The sequence below is a fragment of the Paramisgurnus dabryanus genome, chromosome 18, assembly GCF_030506205.2.
Source record: "Paramisgurnus dabryanus chromosome 18, PD_genome_1.1, whole genome shotgun sequence".
Lineage (NCBI taxonomy): Eukaryota > Metazoa > Chordata > Actinopteri > Cypriniformes > Cobitidae > Paramisgurnus > Paramisgurnus dabryanus.
This window is the reverse complement of record NC_133354.1, coordinates 2,855,609-2,881,689: the sequence shown is the minus strand read 5'-3', so window position 1 is coordinate 2,881,689 and position 26,081 is coordinate 2,855,609. Positions and strand designations below refer to the sequence as shown.

Here is a 26,081-nt window from a genome sequence, read left to right as displayed (position 1 = left end):
ACAATTACCAAAACATTGAGTGTAAAAATAATAAAGAATTTTTTGCTTTCATTTTTTTTATAATTAATTATCTAGTGAATAATTATGGAGCCCCTAAGGGGACATGGAGAAAAAATTACATAAAGTTTAGTTTCGGTGCGCACGTGAAACTATCACGTTAAGTTTAGCGTGCACGCGTGAAACTATAGTGTGCGCACGTGAAACTTTCGCTTTCAACTGCGCATGCGATAGTTTTATGTGCGCACACGATAGTTTCACGTGTGCACACAAACTAGACTTTAAAAAAAAATCTGCACATAAAGGTTTTGCATGAGCACATGAAACTAAACTTTAGATTTTTCATCTTAATTTTACTCCAGTGTCACCTTAGGGGCTCGGTAGATAATCGCAGTATTGCAGATTAGCATAAAATTAATCAGAAACACGTTTTGGTATATGCAAATGTTTTCTATTATTTGACAAGATAACTCGGAATTGTTGGGGAAATATTTAATGCAAAAAGGTTTTTATAATTAAAAACTACATTCTATAGCTTTCCAATAATATATAGTTTGTCAAGATTTTTTAAGATTTATAGATTTATTTTGAAGGATATTAGAATTATGAATGTCAAATAATTAATATGTATTCCTCTGGGTTCAATGAAATTTAACTATGCAAGGTCTATCATCAAATGGCTTTGATATATAAATATATAATAGTTCATATGAATTCCTATGAGGTCAATGACTTTTAACTAAATGACTGTCATTATATAATTTATATCCTTAAATGGCCTTGAAATATAAAAACTAAATTCTTAGAGCTTTTCAACAATATTTTCAAAAACTTTGTCAAGATTATGTCATGTTTATAGGATATTTAAAAAATGTATCTTACTAAGTCATTATTTTTGAAAAATATTGATGAAATATGTAAACCTCATTCTGAGAGCTTTTCAGCGATACATATTTAAAACCATATAATGCCAAACATCCCACCTGTAGCACAGTGACAGTTAAAGGGTTAAATCTTGTTTTTTGTTCATATGCTGTAATTCAACGCTATTATAAAATGTTGCATTGGTGTCTGGTTTGTGTTTAGGATCCAAATCAGTTGATCAGAGCGAGCGCCCTCAGGGTTCTCTCCAGCATCAGAGTCCCCATCATTGTACCCATCATGATGTTGGCCATCAAAGAGGCGTCCACCGATCTTTCGCCCTACGTGCGGAAAACCGCAGCTCATGCCATCCAGAAACTTTACAGGTAAATGTGTACACACACGTACAAAGGGAGTAAATGTTTTTTTTAGGACATCTCACAGAGGTTGCATCTGCTTGTGTCTTTCAGTCTGGACCCGGACCAAAAGGAGCACTTAATTGAAGTGATTGAGAAACTCCTAAAAGACAAAAGCACTGTAAGAATCACACCTACATTTTACATTTTCACAGAATGTACTTTTGTTTTTACATAGAAAACCATCAAAAAATGACTAGCTAAATTTTTACCTTTTATTTGCAATTATCAGCCACCAGATGGCGCAACAACACAAGGTTTCTTCCCATCTCTATCATTTCTGTTTTCCATCTCCCTCCCTCCGGTTAAAATGCTTTGCTGTGTAAAATATACCATCCCCAAACAGGCAAACATTTACACCAGGCCTCAGTCTCTGAAACGCATTATCATAAAACACGTCCCCCAGGCCCAGACATAGCCGCTGGTCTCAGATCTGAGTTACGGCCTCTCAAGACGCAGAGATTCAGCCAGCGTCGCCGCAGTTTAGCATTGTCCTCATAGGCTTTTAGTGCGGGGCTGTATTTCACATCTACGGCCCCTCCAATTGTCACTATATCTGCGCAGTGGTAAATATTTACTACTACGACGCTTTCACTGTATGCTGGTGTGCATCTCCTGGGAGGCAGATCGGACAGGGAGCTCGCTGGGATGTTTGCATGTTAAAGAAATATGGGCACGCGTGTGCGTTCGGTCCGACGGCGGGAACGGCATCAATCACGGCGTCTCTCTCCCCGCGTGCTGATGACCCAGCATTCCCCGTTTCCTCCGCCGTCACTGCGCCCCGGCCTTAATTAGAATTCATGACCAAATGGATCCTGGGAAACGTCCTGTACCCTTCATAATTTTACAGGAAATTTATTGTTATTAGAGGAACCATTTGCCTAGTGTGATTTTTCCATTAAGATCTTGTCAAGCAGCAGAGATAGCAAAGGTTTGTTGATGAGGTGTGTGTAAGGAAAAGCTTTGTTGATACTGTGTGTGTGTGTTTGTGTGTGTAAGAGCTTTGTTGATGGTGGATGTAGTTTACCTTGGAGCTCTTGTTTGGCAATTCAGGACCGGGCAGAAGGTCTCTTAGATGAATGACACAGACGGGTATAAAAGATGGACCAAAGATACGAGTGTATAACCTAGCGTGTAACTTTATAACCATGTTATAGTTGACTGGCTGGAGATAAACAGTAAAGCAAAATAATGCGAGTCACAACTACAAAGAGTTTCAATATTTCAGGGGCCTTATTTATAAAATGCTGCAAAGAAAACTTGCTAAATTTGACGTGCAAAAGCGTGCACGTAGGATTCATAAAACGAATGTATGCATAGAAAACCCACGTATGCCTTACTTTCAAAAGTAAAATCTATAAATCCCTTGAAATAAGCTTACCTGAACAGTTGCAGATTTCCGCCTAATTAATTTTATTGACATATAAAAGAGCACCTGTCAATGCTTTTCGAGCAGCAAGAATGGCTAATATTTCCAAAAACCTGCAGCAATCGGACAAGCAAAAGTGTGTCAGTCTGCTCAGACCCTGACATGGCGCTAATAACTTTTCCACATCAAAGACAGTTTTTATACAAACAGACTTTTAGCGTACACTTCATCATCAAATATGTGCTTACGCATGCTTTATAAATAAGGCCTCAGGCATTTCAGTTGTGACTAAATTATCTAATATGTTTCTTTTCATTTCCATATAAAAAAGCAGGGTTTTTTCAACCCAGCATTGCATAAAAAAGTGACAAACCCAGAACATTTTCATATTTGACATAACGCTGGGTAAAAACCACCCAGCATTTCGGTTTGAAACAACCCAGCATATTGGTTAGAAACAAACCAGCATTTTGGTTTAAAACAACCCAGCATAGGTTAAATTACAAACCAATTGGTTGGGGTTGTCACTTTTTGAATTAACAATGGGTTAAAACAACCCAGCATTTTGGTTTGGAACAACCCAGCATAGGTTAACCTGATAAGGAACACTGTGCCGTACACGGCACACCCCCTCCCTTGCACGTGAGGCTGCATTACATCATTGTAACTTTGAAGCATTAAATCTTCAAAATATACGGTCATGCGGCACATCGTTGTAAAGCTTAGACTTTCGGGATTCCATTAAGCGCACACAGAAAGCATAATATGATTTTTAGCAGTCATAAAACTGTAATCTAGTTGTTAGTTACCTGAACCGGGCGGCGCCGATTTAGGATATTTACTTACCTTCAAAATCTTTCCTTTATCCGCTTCGGTGAAATTGTCCAAAACAAATTGTTCATAAATCCCCAAAAGTCCAAGGAAATGGAATATCCAAGCCTTTTAATCCAAAACGATTTGTTCATCTCACAATCTTGAAGTTTCTGACCGAATTACGATATAAATAGTGTATACAATAAGTTCACTAACAGACATTCGTTCGAATCTCACTTTTCATTCATGATTTATAATGAATATATTCGGATGTCATGTTTATTGTGCAACGTCTGAGGAACAAATGCGCCCCCTTGTGGAATTTCAGCCGTTCCATAAGAGGCGACATTACAAACCAATTGGTTGGGGTTGTCCCTTTTTTGACCTAACAATGGGTTAAAACCACCCAGCATTTAGGTTTGAAACCACCCAGCATTTAGGTTTGAAACCACCCAGCATTTAGGTTTGAAACTGCCCAGCATTTAGGTTTGAAACCGCCCAGCATTTAGGTTTGAAACCACCCAGCATTTTGGTTTGAAACAACCCAGCATTTTGGTTTTGAACAACCCACCATAGGTTAAATTACAAACCAATTAGTTGGGGTTGTCCCTTTTTTGACCTAACAATGGGTTAAAACCACCCAGCATTTCCTAGCATTTTGGTTTGGGTTTTGGGTTGAAGCCACCCAGCGGGTTGGGTTGAAGCCACCCAGCGGGTTGGGTTGAAGCCACCCAGCGGGTTGGGTTGAAGCCACCCAGCGGGTTGGGTTGAAGCCACCCAGCGGGTTGGGTTGAAGCCACCCAGCGGGTTGGGTTGAAGCCACCCAGCGGGTTGGGTTGAAACCAACTGGTTGCTTTCGTCCCTTTTTTAAATCAAGGCTGGGTTATCTCATAATGAAAAAAATTCACAATGAAAGAAAGCATCAGATTGCATAAAATACAAATGACTTCGAGTTCCACTTTTGCCCCATCCCTTTTCTATTTTTTAAGCAAAGTTGCGCTATTGGCTAAGCCTTTGTTGACACATGGTGTAACTTTATCAAAGCAATGTTTTAAAAGCACCAAAGAAAAGAAGCATTTTAACAATTAAGTAAATTATCTATAAAAAATATAATGTAGTCATGTAAATAATGAACTATAAATAACATTATGGTTTCAAGGCTAGTAGGAAATATTTCTTAGTAGTAAATGTTCTTAATTCACTCTCTGTCGTAGGTCTCGTGAAAAGTTAATTTTAGGCCGTGTTTGTGAGGGTTAAAGTGATCGGTTAAATGCAATTTGATTCTCAGAGTTTACGATAAATGAATCTCTCTCTCTCTGTCTCTCTCGCTCTCTCTCTCACTCTTTTTCTTTCTTCTCTCTCTCTCTCTCTCTCTCTCTCTCTCTCTCTCTCTCTCTCTCTCTCTCTCTCTCACACTGGTATACAGTAGTTGATTAATCTAAAGTGAGAGTGGTGTGTTATATTAGCTTGGTGGAAAGCAGAACAGGTTGTCATCTTCCAAGCATCTGTTTGTTTTGCTAGCACACTGAGGTTTGTAATTACGAGGCATATATAACCTAATCAGCTTAATTTGCAATTATAAACCTCAAGCACAACTTTAGGGTTGCTGCAGTGGAAATGGGTGAGTGATAATTACACCGAAACTGTGGAGGTGTGAGTCTGCACACTGTTTAAACCAACTTTACACATAGTGTACTAGTGAATGTGTGAAGATGCTTGTTGTTGTTGTTTTTTGCGTGTGTATGTGTTAGTGTAATAAAACGTACTGTGTGGATTTGTTGTAGGTTCAAGAGTTTATACTGGTTGTAAGCCAATGAATGCAAACGCACGTCTCTGAAATCCTGAGAGGCCTTCAGTATCTCTCTTTTCTCATCCCTCCCATACTCTCTATTTTGATTCTCTCTTTTTATTTTAGTTTACATGCTTGTTTTATTGCATTAAGCGTGGGATTTTTATATGTCTGTTTTCAATCTCGGTTTATTCTCCTTACTTTAGACTTTACCACACATGTATAGTAGTCATAATTTTAAAATTTTAGCTCTTTTCTCGCCAACATTTAAAAAAAGTTGCCAGCCAACACCAGCATTTTTATGATTTTCACAAAAGTTTAATGCCTCCAGAAAAGGTTTTTCTTTAAATAAATAAACATACAATATATCAAATGAAAGAACAGACCTTCTGCTTTCAAATTTTTTTTTTATCCAATACTAATTTGTTTTCTTTTATCACCTCTCAAAAATGGGTAGGCTCTCTTTTAAAATACAAATTTTGAGCAAAAAGCTGAGATAATTGCATTTTTGTGAAGGATTCTTGTGTTAGAGATCAGATTCAGAGCGATGATCACAACGGTTCAGAAGTTTATTCTGTTTTTGGATCAGTGGATGCTTCAGTGTTTTTTAAGTTGTGTTTGCACACCACCTAGTGGATAATAGTGGAAATATGGATTGCCGTAAAAACTCGTCGTTGGCAGGGAAACGTTTTCTTTTAATGGTGAGGAAAGAGTTAAAGATGCACAAAATATTGTTTATTAATTATATATATATATATATTTTTTTTAAGTGTGAATTTCTTGGTTTTAATTTCTGTTCCTGACCGTTGCATGTTTTGTGTAGCTGGTAGCAGGAAGTGTAGTGATGGCGTTCGAGGAGGTGTGTCCGGACCGGATCGACCTGATCCATAAGAACTATCGCAAGCTGTGTAACCTGCTGGTGGATGTGGAGGAGTGGGGTCAGGTTGTCATCATACACATGCTGACCCGCTACGCCAGGACACAGTTTGTCAGCCCGTGGAAAGAGGTGAGTTAGCATTTGTGTGTTTTAGCTTTAATCAGTAGTTAGAGGATTCCAAAAATAAAAATTCTGTTATCGTTTACTTGGCCTCATGCCATCCCAGTTCTATACATGTATACACATGAACACAGATTGATGTCATTTTATTGGCTTACACAGGATTCATTATGTTCCAGAAAGCAAATACATCCATCATATAAGTAATAACAAATGTGTTACAAATATTTTTTGTCTTATTTAGCAAAACTGAAATTAATATGACACATAAAAGCACTCATTTCAAATATGATGACACATCGATGACTTCTAATCTCATTCTCATGACAAAGTAAATAAAAATAAATTATTCAACAGTTCGCCATGAGACACATCCTTGATATCTTTAATATTGCCTGATTAAGGTCATGTCAAAGATGGAGGTAAAATCAAACTTTGATGCTCCTAATCTAGACAGACAGGGTCACACGTGTTTCCCTTAATTATTTCTGGATTCGAGTGATATAGTGATACATTTGTCCATTCTTTTGTCTTTGTATGTTTGTAGGATGCCATGTTTGATGAGAACAATGAAAAGGCCTTTTATGATTCAGATGAAGAGAAAAAAGTGGACCAGTCCAAGCCGTACATCATGGACCCTGACCACAGACTATTGCTGAGAAACACTAAACCACTGTTACAGAGCAGAAATACTGCTGTAAGTAAATTCACACTTTCATTGTGGTTTACACACACTTGACACATATCTTTGTTCAAAAAACAGCTATAGCATCAGAATCAGTTTCAAGACGTTTTTAATGCTTAAGCTTATCGGCATTTAAAAGGATAGTTCACCAAAAATGAAGATTCTGTCATCATTTGCTTACTCTCATGTTGTGACAAACTTGTATACTTTTCTTTGTTCTGATAAACATGACAGAAGATATTTTAAGGAATGTTTGTAACCAAACTGTTTATGAGCCCCATTCACTTCCATAGTATTTTCCTATTAATTTATTAACAAAGATTAACTCTTTTTATCCGCCAGCGTTTTTTAAAAAGTTGCCAGCCATCGCCAACATATGTTATGCTTTTCACAAATGTTTAATGTCTTCCAGATAATGTTCTTCTTTAAATATATAAACATGCAATATATCAAATTAAGTTATTCCTTGCCAGGCATTTTTTGAAAAGTTGCCCGCAAGCATTTTTTTGTGATTTTTACAAAAGTTTTGCAAAATACCTTACAGGAAAATTTTCTTCTAAAAATATATAAACATACAAATATATCAAATGAAAGAACATTTCTAACAAACAAACAACAAACAAAACGGAAAAAAAAACATTTCATCCTATTTAGATTTTTTCTCTGCTTATAGACTCTTAAATGAGTTTAAATTAGTATTTTTCTTAAAAAAAATTTAGCAAAAAGCTGAAATAATTGGAATTTTGTTACAGAATAGATTCAAAACGGTTATTAAAACATGCACAGAGTTAAAATTAGTAAATAACTTTTTTGCTGCAGGTTTTTATAAATTGGGTTATTGCACCATCTAGTTGATAATCGCAGTATTACAGATTAACATAAAAATTCATCAGGCACACTTTTTTTATGCAAATGTTTTCTCTTAATTGACGAGATAACTCGTCAGTGGCGGGGGAAAATGTTAAACTACAGACCCTCTGCATTCTACCTTTATTTGTTTTCTTTTCATCACCTCTCAAATATGGGTAGGTTTTTTAAAAATTCCAAATTTTTAGATAATTGCGTTTTATAGTTGAGGAGTACCAGAGGCTGTTACGATAACAGCTTTCGCTGCCATTGTAGCAGACAATTGTTACAACTGCTACTTAAAGCCCCTTTTTTATAGTCGCGCGTAAGCTCTACGCCGTAGGATATTCGTAGCCTGTGCGTAGCCTGACGAGCACCTTGCAAAATTTTTAACAGCGCATCAGTTCTACGCGGACCGCAAGTGCTGTGATTGGTCCACCAGAACCCCTCAGGAAAAAAACTTCGTCATAGGTATTTCCGTTTGCTACGGTGAAAACACAGATGAGCCAAGTTTAGGGGTGATTTAACTCAAACTGCAACAAAAGTCGCTGTTTATTTACTTCCATCATTGCTGGTCTTCTCAAATTATACACAACAAGTTGCTGTTTCTTCTTCGTTTGTGGGTTAACTTGCCAAGCTTCTTCTTCATTGACGGTCGCGCTGCTACTGTGGTTACACGCATGGATACTACCTACAAGCGGTCTGCGCGTGTGTTTACACGTCGACGACGACGCAAAAGTATAAATGAAAACCGACGCTGAACCTACGCCGCCGCGGCTACGCCATAGGACCTACGCACAACTATAACGAGCCCTTAATACGCTTTATATACTTGTCCCGCCCCCAGATGCATCTGATTGGTCCAAGCATTTTTTTTTTTAAAAGAACTGATAAAGGCATTGTTCTAGTGTGCTAATAATAGCATCTGATGAATGTTTACATACTGCAACGAATAGAAAACATCAAAGATGGAGAATAAGGCAAATACACAGAGGCTCGCTCTCGCTCTCTCTCTCTCTCTCTCTCTCTCTCTTTCTTTCTCTCTCCATTCTAAAATATCTTCCTGCTCACCTCTGAGGAATAACAGAGGCCTTCAAGATGCACCTGAGTGTTTATGTGTGTTGTGTTTAAGTGCGAGTGTGTGTGTTTATACATAACATTGTAAGATGGACCAAGGCTGTACCACAGTAAATCATATTACTGCACACACACACAAATACACAACCATAGAAATGTGCATTGAAAATGTCATTTTTTATAAAACACTATTACACACACACACGCACACACACACACAAAGTGCTCCATCACCCGGCAAGCTCAAGGTCTGTGTGTGTTTACAGGTATGTTGTGTGGTTTGTGTTTGTGTGCGAATGTGTGATATGTTTTGATTAAAACTTGTCTTGCATTGTTCAACAGTCAGTCTTCACTCTATCTTTATCAATACTCTCTCTCTCTCTCTCTCTCTCTCTCTCTCTCTCTCTCTTTCTCTCTCTCTCTCTCTCCCCCCCGTTGGTTTAGCAGTTGATATGTTGAAGTCTGCTGTCCTGTTCGTATATTGGGGTCAAAGTAATTTGGGGAAGACAAAATCATTACATACATTGAAGGCTTCCTAATCTATCACCATCTATCTCTGTTTCTATCTCTCTCTCTCTCTTTTTCTCTCTCTTCTCCATCTGACTCTCCACCCCATCTTCCATTAATCTCTCTCTATTTCAATGGCTACTTTATGTCCACCTGTCTTTCTGTCTGCCCGCACATCCCTCACCTGTCTGTCTCTCTCTCCCTTCCTCTTTCATTGTCTCTATCTTACAAAACTGTAACATGCTTTATCTATGAAATAAATCACAGAAAACCATCATTGGTTTATTATCACTTATATCAAGGTTCTTTGGACACCATCATAATGAAACAATTATTAAACGATGACAGGATTTAAATTTTTAGGTGAACTCTCCTTTAAGGGTCCATTGTGTGTGAATATGGTCGACCTGCAGTTAAAATACGCATAAAGCTTTAATATATGTTAATAATGTCTTTGTCAGGTTGTGATGGCGGTGGCTCAGCTCTACTGGCATTTGGCTCCAAAACATGAAGTCAGTATTGTCACCAAATCTCTGGTGAGACTTCTGAGGAGTCACAGGTAAAGCACACACATAACATCGGTTTGATAGCATTATCAAATCTGTCATTTCTCTTTTTAATCTATTTTTTCTGGTCTTTAGGGAGGTTCAGTATGTCGTATTGCAGAACATCGCCACCATGTCCATTCAGAGAAAGGTAAAATTTTGAAGAAAACACTTGTTCAGCAGTTTTTATGAAATCTAACAGGCTATGAGCGCTTGGAAGAAATGTGAGAGAAATTAGATAAACATTGCTGTAAAATCTGATGGCGAACACTGAGGTGAAATTTGAGGACAATTTTAGGTACTGAAAATGTTATAATGAAGAAGATAAATACTGGGATTAAGTTTGAGGTAAATGCTGGTGAAACAGAAGTTAAAGACTGTAAAATCAAAGGTAAACCTGGCTAAAATTTGAGGTAAACATTGAGATTTTTGATAAACACTGGTAAAATATGAGGTACAGCCTTTGAAATCCGAGGTAATTTTGTGGTAAACATTAAGCTTAAATTTGAGGCAAACAAGGGTAGATTTCTGTTAAACACTTATGAAATATGAGGTAAACTAAAGACTGTAAAATCAGAGGTACATTTTGGTAAACACTGAGCTAAATTTTGAGGTAAAACTGATGTCACATTTGTGTCAAACACTGGTGAAATGTGAGGTACAGACTGGAAAATCTGAAGTAAATTTTTGATAAACACTGAGCTAAATTTTAATGTAAACACTAGAGTCACACTTGTGTCTAACACTGGTGAAATATGAGGTAATGACGTGGTAAATTTGTGGTAAACGGCAACGCAGAGTTTAATTTGAGATAAACGTTGAGGTCACATTTGTGTCTGTTAACACACTGTTGAGATATGAGGTACAGACTGTAAAATCTGAAGTAAATTTTTGGTAAACACTGGTGAACAGACTGTTAAATCATAGGACAATTTGAGGTAAACACTGAGGTCACATTTGTGTCAAACACTAATGATGTATGTGGTAAATACTGTAAAATAAAAAATTTTTTGTCGGCCTTAGTACACGATTTAACTACAGAAGAGTCAATTTTAAAATAGGAAAAATATCGAAACTCTTTGGTTATTTTTTTTTGTAGCACGATGCTAATGGTCTAATCAGATTCAATGGATTATGCTAAGCTATGCTAAAAGTGGTACCGCCAGACCCAAAGATAAGCTGAATGGATTCCAAAATGGTAAAAATTAAATGGTTAAAGGGGGGGTTCAATGGTATTTCAAGCATTCTGACTTATTAACACAGTTATAGAGTTGTTTCCTCATCCTAAACGTAGGCAAAGTGTCAAAAAAGCAGTTGGGCATGTTACAGAGTATTTCTGTGCCGAATGACTTTGCCCGGGTTCGTACAAGTTTCGGAAAGTTTTTTTCGATTACAGGTCCAACTGACGTTTCAGGGGTTTTCTATACGTATCACTTCTTTATATGGGCACTTCCCCGGGAAAACCCCGCCCACCCGTCAATCAGCGGCGCGGAAATAGGCACGTGCATGTTATATAAATGACACGAAAATGTAGTGAATCATGAGTTATTAGTGTTGCATGACTCGTACTCGCTCCACCCGCGGTAGTAAATCCTCCTTCTTCATTTTTTCGTACGTTATCGGAAAGATTCGGTAAAGCTAAATCTGATTAAACTAAAGACTCTTCGGAGATATAAAGGATGTCATACTACTCTATAGGTACTCCAGATTAACATCAGAAATGCAGAAACAGTTTGTGTTACGTGAGCTTTAACTCTAGGAGGGCTTGAAAATGAAATTAATAAGCATATAAAAAAAAGTGGGGTATCCCTTTAACGTTTTCTGTAAATCCCTTATCCTGCTCGATTAAAACATAAACATTGCAAATAACAATAGAATTAACACTTAATTTATTTACACCTATCCTAAAAATTAATCTTGTGTGACTGATACGCTGTAAACCGGGTGAATTTAGATCCTGATATTGAATGTAAGTCAATGATGCCCTCTGCCGGTTGGGAACACCAAGATGGCTTCACCTCTCGCTGATACGTTAAACGTTCCAAATCCAGTCATTTAAATAGATCAGTTGCTAAAACTGTAAAATTAAACATATTCTGAAATTGGTCATGACATGACATCTAAGATGAACACTGTGGTCATATCTGTGTTGTTTATTTTTTAGGGAATGTTTGAGCCCTTCATGAAAAGCTTCTACGTGAGATCAACAGACGCCACACACATCAAAACACTGAAGGTAAATATAAGATCTGCTCTCAGTCATGTGTGCTATAAAAAAAGTTCTGTATCTGTCTGTTTAGTGATGTTTGGGGTTTGGCTGATGTTCTTGTTTGTCCACATTTTTCAGTTGGAGATTTTGACTAACTTGGCCAATGAAGCAAACATCTCCACCATACTGAGAGAATTCCAGGTAATTTTTTGTTTGTGCGAAATGTGATGTTTGAAACTACATAAATCCCTGTTAAAGTAAAGCTTCCTAGGGTGGTTTGCTGGTCTTGGTTGTCAAACCAAGCTGGGTTTTAGGTGGTTGGTCAATTGGTCATGCAGATAAATCTACTTGGCCAGACTGGGAGACCAGCTAACTTCCTTAAGATGGTTTAAGATGTGTTTTTCTTTAGGAAGAGCATGACGTTGCCTTAGGGGCCGCTCACATGTCGTGCTTAAAAACGCATTGAAGGTTTTGTCACATGACCTGCTGTGCGTTTGTGACATTCTGAAAAGTTGAGATGCTTTTAACTTGATGCGGTGCGGAAAAAAGGAGCGCGTCACACCGCGAGTGCTTTGCGAAGCTGTCATTTCTATTATAAGCGCACATACAACACGCCTACATTTGAAATAACGAACTTCGTGTGCAAAAGACGCGATATGTGAACGGCCCCCTAGGGTTACAAAATTCTGGAAATTTTCAAGGCTGGAAACTTTCCATGGGAATTGACGGGAATATATAGGAATTGACGGGAATATATGGGAATTCACGGAATGGGAATTGACGGGAATGAATGGGAATTGATGGGAATGAATGGCAATTATTGGTATTGAATGGGAATTCACAGCAATATATAGGAATTCACAGCAATATATGGGAATTCACAGCAATATATGGGAATTCACAGAATGGGAATTTACAGAATGGGAATTCACGGGTTTCACAGAATGGGAATTCACGGGATTCACAGAATGGGAATTCACGAGATTCACAGAATGGGAATTCACGGGATTCACAGAATGGGAATTCACGGGATTCACAGAATGGGAATTGACGGGATTCACAGAATGGGAATTGATAGGAATGAATGGGAATTAACGGGAATGAATGGCAATTAATCTCAACTTCCTGCTTCGCTACTGTTCGGACGCTTTTACTTGCGCTCTGTGCTTTGCGCTTTTGCTTTTTCGCTTTTATCTTTTGATTCAACTACCAGCAGTTCAGCACAGTGCTCAAACTAAACAATTGGGCACTCACACTTAAACTACAAATTCCTGGAACTATATTGATATTTGGAACATTCAACAACTTGGGGATTTTGTCAAAGCGGTCTAGCAGTCTGCTATTGCCGGCAGCTGACAATCCTAAAACAGGACAACACAGCTGCCCACACTCAAACAGAAGAAAAGAAGAAAGAATGCCTTCTTCTGGATATAAATCCACCTGCTGCTCAAATTGCCACAGACTTTTACAAAAGATTGCAGTTCTCGAAACAAAGTTACTTGTGGCGCAGCCGACCCTGCCAGAACATACAGCGGAGCTTCATCGTGGTCCTTCTCAACATAAAGCTGGTGAGTCCTGTGAACCTAATGCTTTTAAACAGGTCATAGTGAGCTCAGAGAAACCTAAAGAAATTGAGGACACAAACCGATGGCATAAACAGGGTGCGAGACCCAAAAGTGCTCAAGACATTAGACTGTCACGAGTGTCACAAATTGCTGCATTAGCATCATCTACCCCAGATATGGGTACAACTCGAGTAGCCAATATTGGTATTCTACCACCCCCTGTACGGCTTGAAAATAGATTTGAAGCATTAATGAGTTTGGGTGAAGAATCCCCAAATGTTAATGGACACAGATCACGTCAGCCAGTAGCTTACAGAGCTAACAGACCCTCAACATCATATAGGCAGCGGCGCTCCGCTCAGACAGCAGCCGAGCCAAACACGCTGATAGTGGGTGACAATATTATCAGAAACTTTGAAAGCAAGGCTACCCGTACATACTGTTTTCCTCGGGCAACGGTTTCTGATGTTAACAAAGAACTTTGCAACATTCTGATGAAACATAAGTCTGTCAGTCGGATTGTCATACATGTGGGAAAGAATGATATTCGAAAAGAGCAGTCTGAGCTCCTTAAGGGGGATTTCAATGAACTTTTTGAAACACTTACAAGACTGAGAGTTCAATTTTTCATCAGTGGACCTCTTCCAGCCCGAGGAACAAATATGTTTTCTCGTCTACTAAGCTTAAATTCATGGCTGCAAAAAACCTGCACCATGAGAGGACTGAATTTCATTGACAATTTCAATATCTTCTGGAGTCAAAGGCAACTTTTTATCACAGATGGTATCCACCCAAACAAACTAGGTGCTAGGTTGCTTAAAGACAATATCTTTTTCTCCATGCATCATCCATCAGCTGAGTGTGCCAGTCCACTACTGAACAGCGGAAATGACCACAGGATTTTACACCAGCATCTGGATGGACATTCAGATGACAAGGATAAAACTCAGCAGTCACAACTACTGTTCACAGACACAGCTCAGGCTGAGCCCTGCCCACAGACCTCGCTACAGCTGGATTGTGAATCAACACCCAAGGACGTTTCTGTTGATAATGACCAGAGGAATGATAACACTCCCTCCCAGCCTTCAGGAACACCAGAATCACAGCTGATGTCGTCACACTCTCTCTCCCTCTCTCCAACATCACCACTTCTGGGCTTTTCAGAGAAAATGGAAAAACTGGTATCTGCTGGAACAAAGCTCTCCCACTCTATTGCTGCGAGTCCCCAAATATCAACCAAGAAACGGCGGGCTCCTCAACCACCAAAGCCTTCGGGCCCAGCCCGCCCTCCCCCTCTGTCTCAGAGAGCACTCCGACCTCTGCCTCAACGTCAGGGATCACACCAGCCCTCATCTGCGAACAGCACTGGTAACTGATGTGTGTTGGGTTCCCGCTACGTCAGCAGTAACAATCAAAAATATTTTAAGAACAAGCGGGCGCCCGATGTCCCTTTAGCTTTCCCTATCTCTGTCCTGACATGTGATAGAAAGATGAAGGCCGTCTCCAGCCGCACAGCAATTCTATCTAATCTACTGCCTATTATACGTCATTCTGAGATTGATACAGTTCCAAAACCAGCTACTGTTAAGTTAGCACTTCTGAACATCCGTTCACTAAAGAACAAATCCTTTTTAGTTAATGATCTTATCACCACTAACAACCTGGACTTTATGTTTCTAAATGAAACTTGGTTAGATGACAGCTGCAGTGCTACAGTCCTCAATGAATCAGCCCCACCCAACTTTACCTTTATAAATGTCTGTAGAGCTGTTAGAAGGGGTGGAGGAATAGCTGCTTTATTCAAAGATGCCTTTCAATGCAAGCAAGTGTTACTTGGTGATTACCAGTCTTTTGAATATTTGTGTATTGCTCTAAAAGGTACACCACGCATTCTGTTTACAATTATTTATAGACCTCCCAAATACACCTCAGCATTTGTTGATGAATTCACAGAACTTTTATCAACAATTTCCTCTGAATTTGATTATTTTGTTATTGCTGGAGATTTCAATATTCATATAGACAATTCAGAAAACAATACTGCGATTGAACTGTTAAATGTTTTAAACACTTTTGATCTGACCCAGCACGTGCAAGGTCCTACACACAATCGGGGACACACTCTTGATCTGCTCATTAGCAAGGGTCTAAACATTTCATCCACTGTAATCAAGGATGAAGCGCTATCTGACCATTTCTGTGTTTACTTTGATTTATTGATCTGTCCTGCCACTGATGCTAGATCTGTATATGTCAAAAAAAGGTTCATAAATGAGAACACCAGTGAGGTATTTATGAATGCTATGTCAATGTTGCCAAACATATCGGCAGACTCTGTTGATGTTCTCCTTGAAAACTTTAACATAAAAGTTAAAGATGCTATTGATGATATAGCTCCAGTAAAGGTCAGGGTGATCACTGGCAGACGTAAAGCACCCTGGAGAAACACAACAGCAGTACTGCACATGAAAAGAACTTGCAGAAAAGCTGAACGTATGTGGCGGAAAACAAAACTTGAAGTACATTATAGCATCTATAAGGACAGTCTTCGTGCTTTCAATGTAGAACTAGGCACAGCTAGACAGACCTTCTTCTCCAATATTATAAATAACAACATAAACCACACTCGCACTCTTTTTGCTACTGTAGAGAGACTAACAAACCCCCCAAATCAAGTTCCTAGTGAAATGCTCTCTGACAACAAATGCAATGAGTTTGCTAAGTTTTTCTCTGAGAAGATCAGTAATATCAGAATGGCGATCAATACGACCTCAAATTGTACTGTGGTCAGTCAGATATCATTGCAACAACCTCAGAAATTAGCCATTCTCTCAGAATTTGACATAATTGATATAAAAAACTTTGGAAGAAACAGTACAACATCTTAAAGCATCAACTTGCAGCCTTGACACTCTCCCCACATCTTTTCTCAAAAAGGTGCTTAACTGCTTAGAAACTGACCTCTTAAAAATAGTAAACACCTCTCTGATCACAGGCACTTTTCCAGAGTCATTAAAAACAGCAGTTGTTAAGCCTCTCCTAAAAAAGAGTAACCTAGACAAAACCATACTTAGCAACTACAGACCTATCTCAAATCTTCCGTTTATAAGCAAGATCGTTGAAAAGGTTGTTTTCAATCAGCTGAACAAATTCTTAAACTCAAATGGCTATCTGGACAACTTTCAATCTGGTTTCCGTCAGCATCACAGCACAGAGACAGTGCTCATAAAGATAATAAATGATATTCGCTTAAACTCTGATTCAGGTAAAATATCAGTGCTGGTGCTACTAGATCTTAGTGCTGCCTTTGACACAGTAGATCACATCATACTCTTACATAGACTGGAAAACTGGGTAGGGCTCTCTGGGATGGTTCTCAAATGGTTTAAAACATACCTACAAGGAAGAGGTTACTATGTGAACTTAGGTAACCATAAATCTGAGTGGACATCCATGACATGTGGAGTCCCACAGGGTTCAATTCTTGCACCGCTTCTGTTTAATTTGTATATGCTCCCACTTGGTCAAATAATGAAAAAGAACCAAATTGCTTACCACAGCTATGCAGATGACACCCAGATATACTTAGCCCTGTCACCCAATGACTACAGCCCCATTGACTCTCTATGTAAATGCATTGATGAAATTAACTGTTGGATGCGTCAAAACTTCCTCCAGTTAAACAAAGACAAAACTGAAGTCATTGTATTTGGAAATAAAGATGAAACTCTCAAAGTTAACACATACCTTGACTCTAAGGGTCTAAAGACACAAAATAAAGTCAGAAATCTTGGTGTAATTTTAGAGTCTGACCTCAATTTCAGTAGTCACGTGAAAGCGATAAGCAAATCAGCTTACTACCATCTCAGAAATATTGCCAGAATTAGATGTTTTGTCTCAAGACAGGACTTAGAGAAACTTGTTCATGCTTTCATCACCAGCAGGGTGGATTACTGCAATGGACTCCTTACGGGGATCCCCAAAAAGACCATTAGACAGCTGCAGCTCATACAGAACGCTGCTGCCAGAATTCTGACCAGAACCAAAAAATCTGAGCACATCACTCCAGTCCTCAGGTCCTTACACTGGCTTCCTGTTACATTTAGAATAGATTTTAAAGTATTGTTACTCGTTTATAAATCACTTCATGGCTTAGGACCCAAATACATGACAGATATGCTAACTGAATATAAACCTAACAGATTACTCAGATCATTAGGATCAGGTCAGTTAGAAATACCAAGGGTTCACTCAAAACAAGGTGCGTCAGCATTTAGCTTTTATGCCACCTCTAGCTGGAATCAACTTCCAGAAGAGATCAGATGTGCTTCAACAGTAAACACTTTTAAATCTAGATTAAAAACACATCTGTTTAACTCTGCATTTATTGAATGAGCACTGTGCTGCTTCACACTGACTGCACCTTTAACTCAAGTCACTTTTACTCCTGTTTTATTCTTTTTAACTTTTTAAACTGTTTTATTAAAATCACATTTATTTTCTTTAATTGTTATTTTAAATTCTCATGTATCTTTGTCTTTATTGTGATCTTATCGTGTAAATCTTATTTTTACATTTTCTTTTTCTTTTTTATATATTGTTTTCTCATTTCTGTGTAAAGCACTTTGAATGACCTCTGTGTATGAAATGTGCTATACAAATAAACTTGCCTTGCCTTGCCTTGCCTTAATGGGATTGAATGGGAATTCACAGCAATATATGGGAATTCACAGAATGGGAATTTACAGAATGGGAATTCACAGCATTCACAGAATGGGAATTCACGGGATTGGATGGGAATTCATGGGATTGAATGGGAATTGACAGGAATTAATGGCAATTAACAGGATTGAATGGGAATTAATGGGAATATATGGGAATAAATGAGAATATTTGGGAATTAACGAGAATATATGGGAATTAATGGGAATAAACTGGGAATTTGAAAAAATGTGCAAAATTTAAATTAAAAGTCATGAATCAATTGTCTGCTTATGACCAAACAAAATGTTTATTTTTATTTGTATATGATAGTTTATATACATTTCCCAAAATGTCAAAATAATTCCCATGAATTCTCGATAAGTTTCCAAGTTGAAATATTTCCAAAATTCCACAGATTAAGTTCCAGAAACTTTTCGACCCTTTGCAACCCTAGGTTGCCTATGTACCTTCAAACAAGGTAAATGGGTAAACACTTAAGTAACCACCTCGGTTCACATGTTTCAACTTGAGAGAAATCCTGCTTAGGTTTTGAAACACAGCTGAGAAATAGCGAGAAGGGTCTGGCTGCAGCACTTGAACTCTCAGACTTGCACTCTCAGACTCCTGCGCTTCCTGTGCAAGTGACGTCAATTGCAATCGACTTAAATAAACCGGAAACGTTAGTACAGAGGGATACTATTGAATATAAATTATTAAAACACAAACCTGCAAAATAATGCTGCGTTCCAGATAACCCATAATAAGGATATTACCCACCTCAACCCGGAAATTACGGCGGTCATTTAACGGTATTTAATACTTTAAACGTGTTGATGTTACTAAATCATTTATCAATTTAATGTTACTAAATACTCTCTTTTTTTTAGCTTAATTTAGACGTTATTTACGGGTTTGAGGTGGGAAATATCCTAAACCCTACTCCTGGAACACTGTATTATTTTGCAGGTTGTCTGAAATACAGGATTTTAATTATCCTTATTCTATAAAAATAAACAAAATGTGTTTCAAATTGTTTCCGTGTTGTAGGTTGTGTTAATTGCACGACAATCTCGCTGTAATGTCGATATGTTTAGCCTTTCAATATGCTATGCCAGTTGTTACAGTTAACTTACTGTATAACAGCTAGAATAATGATTATCAAGGGTATTAAAGAGTCTGAACAGCAACAAAAATGTACCTTCAAATAAAAAAAAACAACAACAACATGATCCAAAAGTATTTATTTTTTAAAGACTATTATAGCATTAGCAAGTAGAACCTGAGACGTTTAAAGTAATAAAAAATAAAAATTACATTATGTATTCTCATCTACTTGAGATTTAACTCTAAATATAAGATACCTTCATAAACTGTTAAAACATAAAAAAGTATCAAATTTACGGTAAGATTGAGGTTATACTTTCTCCGACATGTGCGTATTCCACTCGTCCGCACAAAATGGCAAAAGCCTGTCGAGTGCAAGTGACGTCACTTGCACAGGAAGCGCGGGAGTCTGAGAGTGCAAGTAGTGACGTCACTTGCACAGACTAGTGCTGCAGCCAGATGCTCTTGGAAATAGCAGATAGAAGCAGCTCTGTTTATGTGTGTTTGTTTTTCAGACGTATGTAAAGAGTCAGGATAAGGCTTTTGCTGCAGCCACCATCCAGGCCATTGGTAGATGTGCCACAAACATCTCCGAGGTGGCGGACACCTGCCTCAACGGCCTCGTACTGTTACTGTCCAACAGAGATGGTAAATTAACCACACTACAATCCCTTTCTTCTCAAATCTCTTTGTGTGAAAATCTAGTAGTTTTGAATGTAAAATCCTGGATTTTACCAGAATGCTGAAGTTTATTTCTACCATAAAGCCATACGTCTTAAACAGCTCCCTTGTTCAGTTGTCACGGCACTGACCAGGGAGTCAGACATTTTTGGGACTTTTTTCCAATCGCAAAATCCTTCCTATGCAGTGGTAATGTTCGTTCCCTCAAAAATCCCACAATGCATCGCAAAATCAGGGAGCATCGATCCTCACCAAATTCTCTTACCAGAAATGACATGATATGTTCTGAACTCAATAAACAGTGTAATGTAAGTCATTATGTTTGTGTATTTCTTGTTCTTGTAGAAACTGTTGTCGCAGAAAGCGTTGTGGTGATCAAGAAGCTCCTGCAAACTCAGCCGTCGCAGCACAGTGACATCATCAAACACATGGCCAAACTTTTTGACAACATCACTGTAAGTGAAATGCAAAAGAAACGTGTTGCACAACACTAGTCTGGTGTACAATTTACTGTACTTCGATTAAGTTTTGTTTTATTTAGCACTATATATCTTTACAATTACACTTCACCTTTGTATTTGTGATAAAGGTCTCCATGGCGAGAGCCAGCATTCTGTGGCTAATGGGTGAATACTGCGAAAACGTGCCTAAAATCGCCCCCGACGTCCTTAGAAAGATGGCCAAGACCTTCACCAATGAAGAGGACATTGTCAAACTCCAAACGGTCAATTTGGCAGCCAAACTGTACTTGACCAACTCCAAACAGGTGAAGTCAACGAGTTTTTTTTTTGTGTGGTGAGGTGGTAATAATTTAAAGTAGGGATGCACCGATACCGATACTGGTATCGGGTATCCGCCTCGATACCACATTTTCTAAAGTACTCGTACTCGTTAAAAGTCCCCCGATACCAGGGATCGATACCACGGTCTGAGAAATGTCTATGTTTGAGCGGCATGTAAGGGGTTAATGCCTCTTGTGTTGTCCAAAGAGGCAGAGGTTACAACAAACTGGAAAACTAGTCCCTTGTTTTTTTGTTAAATTATATGACGAAAGCTGTTACCTGTAAATTTAAATCATGTTTTTTATTAAGTACTCGGTATCGACAAGTACTGAAATGCAAGTACTCGTACTCGTGTTCCAAAAAAGTGGTATCGGTGCATCCCTAATTTAAAGATGTACTCAGTAATTTTGTTTATCTGTTTATGTGGTGCTTGTCGATATGGCAATCATTGATGCTTTGCAACAACGGTGTAGCAACACACAAACATTTACTTACCAGTGTTACTGCTTAAATGTGCCAAATATAAAAAATTAAAAGTCCTGATTGAGAGACGATTGTTTGTAATGCAGGTGTGCATTATATGTACTTTGGAAATAAGATACAATATGAGGTATTATAAGATACCTGCAGATGTTACTATGTATAAAGAATAAGTTTGTTTATAAACGTATATTAAGAAAAAACCTGTATGTCACAGTTGGATCTCTGAAGATTGTGATTAGAAATGTGATGGGTGTACTATAAAGTGATGATGATGTTTTCATAGCACAGCTTCTTATACCTCATTGCTTTATTCTTACTCTCTCTCTCTCACACAGACTAAGTTGCTGACTCAGTACATCCTAAACTTGGGCAAGTATGATCAGAACTATGACATCAGAGACCGAACGCGGTTCATTCGTCAGCTGATCGTTCCGAACGAAAAGAGCGGAGCCCTGAGTAAATATGCTCGCCGCATCCTGATGGCGTCCAAACCGGCACCCGTGCTTCAGTCTGCCTTCAAAGGTAAAAGCAATGGCATGTAACATTTAAAGGGATAATTCACCCAAAAATAAAAATAATATCATTAATGACTCACCCTCATGTTGTTCCAAACCCATAAGACCTCAGTTCATCTTGGGAGCACAGTTTGAACCCCTATTCAGCCATGTCTGTGTTTTTCTCTGATGACCTCCGGAAGAATTCCAGAGCAATTTACCTACTGTTTTTCGCCGAACTCAGAGGTCCTCTGAGAAATGTAATCCCGTCCGGATGCAAATGTCTGTGTTTGCCCGCAATATCTTATGAAACCGTGGTTCATTTCGTGTTTTGGCCGTAAGGTCTTATGAACGTGCGTAAATTGTATTTCCTGAGTCCCATTCATTCAGATATGGATGTTTTTTTTTTCATTCGGCGAAATAAAGTAATTAAATCAAGACGAGCTGAATATCAAACACCGTTAAGACTGGCCACTGTAATATCAGTAACGTTATAAGGTAAGAAACTCCGTTCAAACTTGTTCAACTCCGGAATGGTAATGTTAATTAATAAAGATAATGAATTGTTATTAATCATTATTTCTTTGGGTTTATTATAGGCAGCCAGTTATATAAAACATGTAGGCTAACGTTACTTTAGTAGGATTTGTATATTTTATTTTGATTTATTAAAATTAAATTAATAAATTACATGTTCTGTAATAATTTTACATTTAAAGCAAAATATTAAACATTACAAACACGCGTATCCAGAGCATGTGATCTTCTGCAACGCCCAAATGCATGAAACAGATACTCCTATCTCTGGAATAGCCTGAGAATTTTAATCCCGTCCGAATCGGTACATAAAACCACAGATGTCCAGGGGGACAATTTGAAACTCTATCGTCGTTTGGAAAACTAATCCCGTCCGAATAGTGCTTAAGATGTTTTATATTTAGTCCAAGAGCTTGCTGACCCTTCATTGAAAATCTATGTACGGTATACTGTCCATGTCCAGAAAGGTCATAAAACATCATCAAAGTAGTCCATGTGACATCAGTGGGTCAGTTAGAATGTGTTGAAGCATCGAAAATACATTTTGGTCCAAAAATAACAAAAATTACGACTTTATTCAGTATTGTCTTTTCTTCCCCGTCTATTGTGAAGCGCATGCGCGAGACTAAAGTCACGTGAATGCAGTGACGCGAATGACGTGTTATCCTCAGACATGTTTGCAAAGTTTTTTTTTTACAAACTAAGAGGGTGCGTCTCCCTCAAACTGTAAACAAAGCCTGGGCGCACAAAAAAACCCAGCTGGGGCGCACCAGATAACACGTCAGCCGTGTCATACGTCATCCGCATCACTGCAGTTACGTGTCAAAAAGTCGTAATTTATGTTATTTTTGGACCAAAATTTATTTTCGATGCTTCAACACATTCTAACTGACCCACTGATGTCACATGGACTACTTTGATGATGTTTTTATTACCTTTCTAGACATAGACAGGATACCGTACATAGATTTTCAAGGGTCAACAACCTCTCGGGCTAAATGTAAAACATCTTAAAGGATTAGTCCATTTTCTTAAAAAAAAAATCCAGATAATTTACTCACCATGTCATCCAAAATGTTGATGTCTTTCTTTGTTCAGTTGAGAAGAAATTATGTTTTTTGACGAAAACATTCCGGGATTTTTCTCATTTTAATGGACCCCAACACTTAACAGTTTTAATGCAGTTTAAAATGGCAGTTTCAAAGGACTCTAAACGATCTCAAACGAGGCACAAGGGTCTTATCTAGCCAAACGATTGTCATTTTTGGCAAAAAAATGCACTTTGAAGCCACAACTTCTCGTCTTCTTGTGGCTGTGTGACGAGCCAGTGCGACCTCACGTAATACATCATCACATCAAGAGGTCATGGATGACGTATCGAAACTACGCCCCAGTATTTACAAGTGTGGAGAAAGAGGACCGTTCCGATGTTGTTGTATGTCGAATGATACTAATTAATGTCTTTGTGTCAGTTTATTGTTTGAAATGGTCCGCAAATGTGCATTTCATATATGTAACACGTGACCTTTCGACATCATTAGACAAATACGTGAGGTGGCGCTGGCTTGTCACACAGCCGGAGAAAGACGAGAAGTTGTGGTTTAAAAGTGCATATTTTTTATTTTTCTTGCCAAAAATGACAATCGTTTCGCTAGAAAAGACCCTTATGCCTCGTTTGGGATTGTTTAGAGTCCTTTGAAACTGCCATTTTAAACGGCATTAAAACTATTAAGTGTTGGGGTCCATTAAAGTCCATTAAAATGAGAAAAATCCTGGAATGTTTTCCTCAAAAAAAAACATAATTTCTTCTTGACTGAACAAAAAAAGACATCAACATTTTGGATGACATGGTGTTGAGTAAATTATCTGGATTTTTTTTTAAGAACGACATGAGGGTGAGTCATTAATGACATTATTTTCATTTTTGAGTGAACTGTCCCTTTAACGCCACACCACTTTTGTAAACCATTTATGTCTTTGAACGATAAAATATCTACTGCAGTTAAATAAATCCTACGCAATCTGTACGCCGCAATGTCCTGTTTCTGAATGACACGGAGACTTCAATACCCTGTCACTTCTGATCTCCTTAACTTATCCTCCTTGCTGCTCTATTCCATCACGTTGTAGCATTCCAGCAGCGCGTCAGAACTCAAATCAACAGCTGAAAAACATAACACTGTCATGGGAATTCTGGCACCACCATCCATGACAACAACGTTAACCCGTAAACATCAATCCCGCACTGCAATCCGTAGCCACTTTTTCCCCATTCCCCAAGCTTAACTCTTATATTCGGATTATAAGCGTAAATGGAAAGGCTGTGCCTACGGCTCCCGTTCGGAATTGAATTGTTGGATTTGAGGTAATTTGATATCGGGCATCTGATGCGAGTCGAATCCGGGAGCCTCGTCCGCCCGCACACGCCCATGCGGTTGTTCACTACGCCTCCTCTACGTTTACGGGCTTCACCTGCAATTAAACGGGAGTAATTACGCTCACGAGCAGGAAAAGGACGTTGATCATTCGCTCCTGTAGATTCATGGATGGATGGATGGATGGATGGATGGATGTGTTTCGTGTGATTGATTGCTGGCTGTCGTCGAGGGTAATTTTTGTTGTGCTGAGCGTAGGGCTCACCGCTTAGTAAAGCGTATCTCGCTCTTAATAGGAGGTAATAAAGTTTGCAAAGGGCTGATTATGTATCTCCACGATGAAACTCAAAGCGACACGTCTTTGTGTGTTTTTGGAGTCAGTCGGGTTATAAGTGTGACATATAACCCGATCTCTATGATGAAGGTGAAAGCCTCACTTATATAGGGGGTTTATCACAAATTACTCACTCTCTTGTTATGGCTCGATTTAGGATTGATAGAGAAAACCTTTTCAAACCACCCACCCTTAATTCTTTCCAGACTTTGGCTCTAATATGGGGCGGCTTTTGTTCCAATTTTTGGTTAATTTGACAATTAAACTGATACAAGCACACAAACATGCAACTGTATTTCATTAATGGCGCATAAATTTACCCCGTGACATTTAACCGCACCTGTCATTTCTAATATACGGGCAGTTAAGAGCCACTGCGTGCGTTTTTTGGTTGATATTCTGCAGATCACATCTCTCAGTTGGAGTGATTACGCGTTCATATAGGTTATTATGGGATGGAGGCAATGCAATGCGAGAAGGCCAGATATGAATGCCATGGCATTTCTGCCAGTTTAATGTCAATTACTGAGCCGCTTCTGAATGCCTGCGAGGACACTTATTGCTTTTTTGTTTATTATGACAAAGAAGTACAGTTTCAGCCAGAATTGCAGAGATAAACTAAACCCGTCGGTTTATTCGTTTTGCCTAGACTTTTTATTTTGGATTGGTAAGCAGATGTGTAGAGGTGTTTTTTTCAACCACCATGACGCAATGTAGTGTTTAATGACCATGTATAAATTTTAGCTAAATGAAACACATTTATCTGTTTTCTCAGAACGGGATCGCTATCAGCTCGGCACGCTGTCTCATACTCTCAACGCTCAGGCCACCGGGTACCTGGAGCTTTCTGATTGGCCGGCTGTCGCTCCAGACCCATCTGTGAGAAATGTAGAGATTGTGGAACCGGT

At 38.6% G+C, this 26,081-nt stretch overlaps 1 protein-coding gene across 1 annotated transcript in view; it reads left to right on the top strand.

Annotated features, from left to right (window-relative positions):
- ap3b1a (adaptor related protein complex 3 subunit beta 1a) overlaps window positions 1-26,081 on the top strand; it is an 89,650-nt gene that overhangs the window by 11,664 nt on the left and 51,905 nt on the right. Inside the window, exons 5-17 of the mRNA XM_065243909.2 lie at window positions 1,084-1,244; window positions 1,329-1,395; window positions 6,069-6,251; window positions 6,790-6,939; window positions 9,819-9,916; window positions 9,999-10,053; window positions 12,067-12,138; window positions 12,250-12,312; window positions 20,003-20,135; window positions 20,514-20,623; window positions 20,758-20,934; window positions 21,769-21,955; window positions 25,949-26,079. Coding sequence (XP_065099981.1) covers window positions 1,084-1,244; window positions 1,329-1,395; window positions 6,069-6,251; window positions 6,790-6,939; window positions 9,819-9,916; window positions 9,999-10,053; window positions 12,067-12,138; window positions 12,250-12,312; window positions 20,003-20,135; window positions 20,514-20,623; window positions 20,758-20,934; window positions 21,769-21,955; window positions 25,949-26,079 — 1,587 coding nt within the window. The remainder of the gene's footprint in view (window positions 1-1,083; window positions 1,245-1,328; window positions 1,396-6,068; window positions 6,252-6,789; window positions 6,940-9,818; window positions 9,917-9,998; window positions 10,054-12,066; window positions 12,139-12,249; window positions 12,313-20,002; window positions 20,136-20,513; window positions 20,624-20,757; window positions 20,935-21,768; window positions 21,956-25,948; window positions 26,080-26,081) is intronic.